This window comes from Helianthus annuus, chromosome 17 (genome assembly GCF_002127325.2).
Source record: "Helianthus annuus cultivar XRQ/B chromosome 17, HanXRQr2.0-SUNRISE, whole genome shotgun sequence".
NCBI lineage: Eukaryota > Viridiplantae > Streptophyta > Magnoliopsida > Asterales > Asteraceae > Helianthus > Helianthus annuus.
The window spans coordinates 114,523,390-114,532,440 of record NC_035449.2 but is presented as its reverse complement, the minus strand read 5'-3'; the positions used below and the strand labels follow the sequence as shown (position 1 = coordinate 114,532,440).

Genomic DNA, 9,051 nt, shown 5'->3' with positions numbered 1-9,051 from the left:
GCTCGAAATCGAACAAGAATTGATATGTGCAAATGATACACATATTTATACAAATCCCTAGTATGAAATACAATATTTCATTGATTTGGTATTTGTTTGATGGCCGTGGAGGCACAGATGTCACAGTCTCCCCTACTTCAGGAAATTTTGTCCCGAAATTTATTTAGAGGAAACTTGTGAGGGCTCGAAACATGAAGTCGAAAAGATAAAACAACACTGGTTAGGGTTCTGAACTTCTAGTAACTCTGAATAACATCATGCTTTTAATGTAACAGAGACAGTTATATACAAGTATATGAAGCGCCATTGGTGCGTCCACCGTATCTCCATTACATTGTTCACGTTTCGTTATTATTGTCACTATCGGTTCTTACACATGATAAATCTTACTGTGGTTTTCGTGCACTGAGTTTCATAATTATGTATGCATCCATAATTACGTAATTCCTTGCATAGTTCACACAGTGCATTTTATAATGTGTAGGGGAAGAAATAATGAACGAACCTGTGATGATTGTGACTAAGCCACCCTAAGGTCCTTTTAATTAAATCAATAAACGATCTCTTTAAATAGACCACTAAGGGGTCTTTTCAGCTACATCAACACATGTCATTCTTAACCAGATTCTGAATCAATCTTTTTTACTAGACCACTCAAAGGGTCTCTTTTGAATCATGGAATGGTACTATATAATCCAAGGGTCTTAACTATTACGTAGAAGCCCATTAAGGATTTTAGGTAGTACCTTTTGAATATCTTGCTATGAATCCCTCATATGAAGATATGGAAGATTCTACGAGGATTTGGATAACGAATATCCAGATTACTCAAAAACACAATACATAAAAGAAAAAACATAAGCACATAATCACATAATTGTTTATCTTGGTTTTAAATTTATTATCATTTTGTTAATTTTCTTGTTAATTGTGCACATGAATTTAAAGCACACTAGGAATCCAATCCGTGGATTTCATTGGCACTTTAATCATTTTCAAGAATCTAACTATGAAAATAGGAAGATCTTAAAAAGAAAATTCGATTTCGATTACAAGGAATCGTAATATTCGAATTAAGGTACACCAGGAATCCAATTAAGGACTCCGATTTGAGCGGTAGCCATCCACAAGGATCTAATTGTGAAGGCAAGAAGTACCCATATGGATTTTGGAATTTGAAGATGTTTCAAAACCTTGCACTGGACGTGCTTAAATCAAAACATGAGGTAGAATGCTCATGAAGTTGAGGCGCTAGATATGCCAAGGTGACATATGAAGCAGAATTTGAAGGTTAAGTCAATGTATGAGCAAAATGTTTTTGAAAACTATGCATGGGGTTCTTTTAGAAATGTGTTTAATGTTTTTGAAACCTTACATAATACTTTTGTAATCATAAGGTAGGTGTATTAGGTAAGTATATTTATAAAATGTTTTAAAATCATGCGAGATGAATTTTGAAATTATACATAAGGTTTTTGAAAACATGGATGGTGCTTTTGAAATCATGCATTTGATGTATTAAGTAAATATACTGTGTCAAAATTGTTTTCAAACTATATGAAATATTTTGAAATCATGAAGGTTGTTTTTGAAAACATGGATAATGCTTTTGAAATCATGCCTTTGATGTATTAAGAAATTATACTGTGTTAAAATTGTTTTCAAACTATATGAAATATTTTGAAATCATGAAGGTTGTTTTTGAAAATATATACTATGTATGTTGTTTTGGAACTGAAATGAAATGATATGGGTATGAGATCAAAAAAAATGCCCTTAGTTATCTAACCGAGGATTTAAAGTGATATTTTGAGTAATCGTCTAAAAATTGTCACTTATATTCTGTACCTTGTTTCTTAGAATGAAACGAGTACTTAGAAATTTTTCAAGGAAATCATGAGCGATCACATGAATGGGAGAACTACAAGAGTAGTTTGTAAAGAACACAGTTCCTTGTTGTAGGTATCATAGGGGAATGCCATACACACATGTAACTACACTTGTACATCAGAATTGCGAACAACGCTTTATTTATAAACTAAACACATTGTTCCAGAGTTCAAGAAAAACAAAAGAAACAAAAGCAACATAATTAAACTAATTCAAAGCAGCAGCAAGATCTGCAACAACATTGTTTTGGATAGCAAAGCGGCACACGTCAACCAAATGTCCCCACCGTCCACAGTGGGTACATTTGAAGCAGGGTATGTGATTCGGATGATGACGGTTGCATGGATTGCACCATGGAGCAGCTTGGCAAACCCTAGCTGTATGACCTATAAATCCACAAATTAGGCATTTGCGGCACTTCACACTGGCATGATGATGAAGGTTACATTGGTTGCACAAGGGTGCAGTTCCATTGTAAGGCTTCTTGGCTGGTGGTGCTGCCACCTAGCTAGGTCCTGCCTGTTTTGGTGCAACAGCTGGAGGATTCTTTGAAGCTTTACGCTTCTTTGACCTATTCAAAGGCTTAGCTTCTGCTTCCTTTGATGCTTCTCGGGTGGCTTCATCATTGAGACGAGACATGGCAACAGCTAATTCGGCAGTCTTCTAGATTACTTCGTGTTGGTCCCTTTGATAGGATCTATTCGTCGGAAACTTAGAAGAACCTGCTTTGACTAATGTGCGGAATCCATTTGATCAAACCACAGATATACGACAAAGTATTCAAATCTAAAATGTTGTCTGATCTTTCAATTAAACGTATATGAAAGTACAAAAGTGCCTCTGAAAGTCAGACTGACATGAGTTCTCCAAAGAGTCAAAATAGCAAAAGTTACAAATGACCTGATCGGACAGGTATTTGTAGGTAGTGTCAGGATAGGATGAGTGCTGATCGGCTGACATTGCTGACCGATCGGACTCTTGTCCAATCGGCTGGGCTGTCCGATCGGACGACTGTCCGATCGACTGACATAGTCAATCATAAGTCAGCACTTTACAATATCGCGCCATATCCTGACCTGCTAATCTATCTAACAAACATACAAACATAAAATATTCACAAACATACAAAATTTGACTACATGCTGATGGAAGCTACAGACGTTTTACACTAACAGACTCCCCCTCGGATGTAGCTGTAGTTCCTTCCAGCATAGTCTTCATTTCTTCCTGCTCCGTCTTCTCTCTTTCGCCTTTTTTCTCCTCTTTTCTTCTAACATTCTTTGCCTTTTATGTCTACCTTCATTCATCCACCATTTTCTATATTCAGGGTCACCACCACGCTTCCGATCCCATTTAGGAATCTTGTTTTCCTCTGATTCAATCGGCGTCTGATCTATTGGTGGTACAATGCCCATCCTACGTTTTCCCAATTCAGCTGCTCTCTTTGCTATTGCTTCAGATCTTTGACTGTGCTTGTACTTTTTCAAGAATTCATCAAGTTCAATGTTTCTCCATTTAGTCTTCCAATATCTTCTTAAATTGATGTCTTGAGCAAAGCATACATCTATAATCGATTGATACTGCATTGCTTGAGCTTTGTCTCTCTTTTCATAAAAGATCTTGTTGCAGAACAAGCAATCAATGTCTTTCTTTGAGCAGTTAACAAGCCACATTGGATCTAATATATTGATTCTTCGTGATTTTCCAGTGGACTTGTCATAAAGAGAGATAACTGCCTCAGCCGTTGTTTCATTGTAAAACCATCCTTGAAATAAATCATGAAAGTCTTGCTCGATGGCTCTGAGAGGCATATTCTTCAAGCATTTAGGCGGCTTTACATCCAAAGATATATCTTTTCTACCATTCTCCAGATATGTGACAATCTGCTTTGGATACTGTGGCTTCTAATCTGGATAACCATTCTTAGCCTGCCATTTGATGTAGTTCCACAAATCTTGATCATGTTGTCTAACTTCTGGACCATAGTAGAACTGCTTGATATTCTTTGTTTTCACCAACTCATCCACATCCCACCACGGTAGAGAACTGATATCTGACAGAAATTCGAAGTACTGAACTCCTTCTTCTCTTATGTTGGCATAGACTTTAGGATCTTCAAGATAGCCCCATGATAGAATATCTCCCCATGAAAGATTTTTGTTGTGAGTAAAATACTAAAGAGCTTTGAGAGTTTTTCTTTCTTTGGGCATGACTTTGAACCATTTCTTCCGTTCTTCAGCAAGAATCTCTCTTGGAATAGTTTCAGGGACCCCTTCAGTGGAAACTTTTTCAACAATTTTCCTTTTGATTTCATCTTCATTTCTATCTTTGAACATTTCAGCCAATGAAGGAAAAGTTGCATCAATTCCAGCATAATGAAAATCAATTTCATCATCGGATGAATCTGAAGCATCTTCAACAATGACATCATCGTAATGATCAGCTTCATATGCATATCTTGGCTCAAAATCTTTTGCTGGTAACTGAGGAATCTCGTCCTCAATATCAAACTTAAACTTTCCATCTTCTAATCCCAACTCTTCTAGCATTTCAGCTCTAGTTCTCCGAACTTCAACCTCTCCTTCTTGTTGAACGTTTAGATAAATGACAGTTGGGTTTGAAAGAAGTACCTGATCAGCATGCTGCTTTCCGGATGATGAAGCTTCATTTTGTAAGTCATCCACTTGTTCGTTGATTTCATCATTCATTAATTCATTGATTCTTTCTTGAACAATTGGATCTCTGATTAATAACCCAGAAGCACCCTGATCGTTATCATCATCGCCCTTATCATCTTTATCATCAGGCTTGTCATCTTTTTCCTCATCATTATCTTCTTCTTCTTCGTTTCCAAATAACTCAATATCAGAATCATCATCAACGATTTCTCCACGTGCTATCTTTGTCTTTCTTCGTCTTTCTTTTATCTTCATTTGACGAGCAATTTCCTTAACACTATAAGGCACTAAGCGAGCATCTCCAACAAGAACAAACTGATTTGTCTTCCATTCCAGCAACAGCACTTCTCTAGCTTTTCTTTTTCTTTGAATAACAGCCACTCTTCGAAGAACATTGTTAGCATCAAAAGGTTCAGAAGACTCACCAACTATCATGAAGTTTTGATCATCTTGTTCTTGAATATTTTCAACATCTTGTTCTTGGACATTTTCAGCATCTTGTTCTTGAACATTTTCAGCTTCAACCATTTCAATATCTTCTTGATTTGATGATCCAACAATCTCAGGTTGACTTGATGATCCACCAGCTTCTTGAATATCTTCAATCACACTTTTGTTCCTTTGGGTGGCTTCTTCGGCTAGACTTCTTTCTCGTTCGCTTCTTCTTTCCTCAGCTCTTTTTACTTCAATCTCATTGAAAGCAGCATGAACATCCATCTTTAGGTGACTTTCCATGACAGAGTATAGCATATGTACTTGTTCATCCTTCACCACTTTATTTGCTTTCATGGATTCCATTTCCAACTTCATTGCCTTCATTTCGTTTGATGAAGCTTCACTCATCTCACTGAGAAGCTGATTAAGCGTCTGATTCACATCTTCCAAGTTCTTTATCTTCACATTCAACGAAGCAATTTCTGTTGTCAACAGTTCAAACACCTTTGAATTATCATGAGCTTCATTCTTCATTCTGTTCATTGCTTCCTCTTGGTCTATCAACACTGCTCTGACTTGATCATGAGCTTTCATCAAATTATCAACCTGTTTCTTTAGAATATCACGCTCTGCTTCTGTTTTGGCTTTTTCTTTTTCCAACTTGTTGACCTTTTGTAACAATTCTTGTATTGCTTCATTGTTGAACATATCATAGTCATCTTCAGGAATGTCTTCTGTGTAAATTCCTGTTGCTTCTGGAAGACCTTCAAATATGTAATCAAACTTTGAATCTTTTGGATGTGACGATTCTGGTTTATCTTGTGGAGGAGGACGTGAAGTAGCAGTTTTGAACCCAGTGATTTCAACGTAGTCAACATCACCTCCAGTTCTTTTCTGAGCTTTTATCACAGGTTCTTCAGTACTTTGTTTCTCAGGTTCTTTTGGAGTTTCAACACTCTGAGTCTTTTCTGTTTCAAGAACCTTTGACTTTTGAATATGTTTTTCTTTCTTTCCTCATTTTTCCTTTGATGGTTCAGCACCAGATTTTCTTGCTCTAACATTTCTTGGAATAACTCCAGCTTGAACTGCTTTTCTCTTCTTTCTTTGTTTCTTTGGTTCATCTGGTTCATAAGACGAGTCTTCTTCATCAGATGATTTCTTTTTCTTTAAAGGCTTCTTCTTCAGCCGAGCTTTCCCTCTTCCAAGAGTTGTTCTATCTAATTGTGATTCTGATTGTGTTTCTTCAGAATCATCTTTGCTTGAACTATCCTGATTCTGGTTCAACGGTTGTAATATTTTCAGCTTGAACACTCGATCCTTGAGCTTTTTGAGCTGCTGCTTCCTCATTCTTCTTCAGTTAGCTTTCAAATGATTGATTCAAGAGATCAATTCCTTGCTCAATAGCTACTGATGGCTCCAAGACAGTTTCATCTATCAGTCTTTGTTGCGGTTCTCCAGAAGACCCTACAAAACAAATATTGACAGATTCATTAGAAAACTTATAACAATTAAAATCCTAATTGCCATAAGACTCCCCCTTTCACTATACCCTTTTCTCAATCCTTTGGAATAGAAACAGCAGGGGACGACTTTGGAGTTCTCTTCCTTTTCCCATCTCTTACACACCACCATCTTGTTTTCTTCTCAACCATTTCACTCATCTTTGCATCTTTATTGTCAGAATCACTCTTCTCATGTCTCCATTTCTCATTCTAAGGAGCAACATATTTTGGATCCTTGATCTTACATATCATTTGTTTCGTTTTTGCATCATTTTCTTTGGTGATTCTTGCAATAGTATCATTGGTTATATTTCTCACATCCATGATGTCACTTTTGTTCTTTGGAAGATCCTTGATCTTATCATTGATCAACATCATGATGAACCTTGGATACATGATATATCTGTCTCCTTTATTCTGGCAGTTCTCCTTCATATACTCAAAGATGACTTGAGAAATGGTGTACCTTCTGTTCAATACCAAACTAGTCAGTATATTCATGATGTAATCAGATACTTCATCATAGGCTCCTTTTCTGTGTGACAATGAGTGTACCATGCAGTGCATCAAGTATCTATAAGCCTTTGAAAAACTCGTTTTAGTCATCTTTCCATTAAGATTACCAGAAAATCCCATTCTACACCACATTCCTTTAGCAAGACATTCAGACATGATTGTTGGATCATCATCAGAATCTTGTAAGTCTAGAACTCTCCTAATATCTCCAACACCAAACTTAAATTCTACATCTATGTCTTTTCCAGTTTGGTCCTTTTTTCCCAAAACTGAGTGTATCATCTTGTCTGATTCTTCATATCTTGCTGTGTTCCAGAAGGCTCTAACATGAGATTCATAAATAACGGTTCTGTCAGACAAATCCTTTGCAACTCTGCTTTCTCTTAAAAATTTTGCCTTCTTTTCAACCACTGTATTCTCTGTGTTATCGGCATCAATCACGCAATATACATTGTGACCCTTATCTGTACCCTTTCCTCTTTCCTGTAAATATATGCATTATTAATCAATTGCACAGGTCTTGAGAAATAAGGATGAAAGATGAAAATTTTTGAAAATTTTTCTAACACTGAGAATCTCTATGTGATAGTACTAGAGAATCAAATGGCTGTCCGATCGGTTAGCATTGCTGTCCGATCGGTCGGCTCATCTTGTGAAACTTGATCTGGTAAGGCTGATCGATCGGTTAGCATGTCTTGTTTGATCAAATAATCAATGTTGTCCGATCGGTTAGCAACGCTGTTCGAACGGCTGGCAATGTTGTCCGATCGGCTAGTGATGCTGTCCGATCGGCTAGCTATGCTGGTCGATCGAACTGTCATATTGCACAGATATCAAGGACTGATAGAATGCTGTCCGATCGGCTGGCAGATGTTGTCCGATCGACTAGCAAAGCTATTTGAACATCAGTGTGGTGACAAGAATGTTGTCCGATCGAACTCCTGTCTGACCGGCTAGCAGGACAGTTTGAACAGCAATGGAGTGATAAAAATGCTGTCCGATTGCTGGCAAATGCTGTGTGACAAACGGCAAAATTCCAGTAATTCCGTACAACATGAACAACTATTTCAATTTTTATTTTCGTGTATACGACTTGATTTTAATTAATTAAAGTCTTAAAAGTCTAGCAATTAAAAAATCATAGTGAATTATGATAACAAATCCGTTGCGATTGGAAACAATATCCTAGACTAACAATAGAACGCGAATAAACAATGCTTGTCAGTACTAGTCGCGGTACAGTCTGACACAATGAAAACAAGCATACAGTTATGTCTACACAAATATTCTATAAAAATCTTTGTCCAAAAATAATATGTGCCTTATTATTTACAAAATTCCAATTAAAAGCCAAATTGTCCCAGTCCGTAGAAAAATACAGCAATCCTGCGGATACAGCATTCCACAGAACGAAACAGTAACTGTCCAAAAAAAACCCAAAAATAAATATTATTTGACATAAATAATGTAACGGGTATTAAAAATGACACAAAATCCGTAATCGAATCTTATTGCGTTAAGCTGCACGGCTAGTTCAGTAAACTGCCAGTCAGCAAAGCCAGTACCAGAATCGTGTCAAAAATAATAAAATTTTTAGTCTAAAAAGTTGGATTAATTATTTGGATAATAAAACATGTGCAAAAATAATTTTTGTTATGTATTTATCTAAACAAAAAACGGTGTCAGTATTTAATCCGTTGCAGGACCCGGACCGACTTTTTCACCCGAATTACAAACTAAAAATTTTAGTGAACTAGTTTTACCTAGTGTCACACTACTTTAAAATATTAGAGCTAAAAACCTTGTAGATATTTTTATATAAAATATCAAATTTCCTAAAGTTTATATATTAATCAAGAATTTTATAAAAAAAATAAGCAAACACTCCCCCCTTTTTTAATGATTCACGGTTATGGTGGGCCCCTCTATGCCACCATCTTCTAATTTGATGTGTTGGAGAAACCATATGATGATTAGTGTACTTGGGGAAACTAAATCCTTCTCCAACACTCTACCATTTTTCCATAACT

At 36.5% G+C, this 9,051-nt stretch overlaps 1 protein-coding gene across 1 annotated transcript; it reads right to left on the bottom strand.

The window, feature by feature from the left end:
* Positions 1-4,064: 4,064 nt before the first annotated feature.
* Positions 4,065-6,350, bottom strand: LOC110924732 (glutamic acid-rich protein-like). Its single transcript, XM_022168725.1, has 2 exons — positions 6,044-6,350; positions 4,065-5,971 (listed from the first exon to the last, which is right to left on the bottom strand). The coding sequence occupies exons 1-2, from the start codon at positions 6,348-6,350 to the stop codon at positions 4,065-4,067; spliced, it is 2,214 nt and encodes a 737-aa protein (XP_022024417.1).
* Between the last annotated feature and the right edge of the window lie 2,701 nt (positions 6,351-9,051).

Excerpts from the sequence above, each read along its gene's own strand:
- LOC110924732 (XM_022168725.1), bottom strand. The coding sequence starts at position 6,350 with ATGAGGAAGCAGCAGCTCAAAAAGCTCAAGGATCGAGTGTTCAAGCTG. Across the intron at positions 5,972-6,043 it reads TGTTAGAGCAAGAAAATCTG|AAAAGACTCAGAGTGTTGAA; the intron begins GTGCTGAACCAT and ends TTCTTGAAACAG.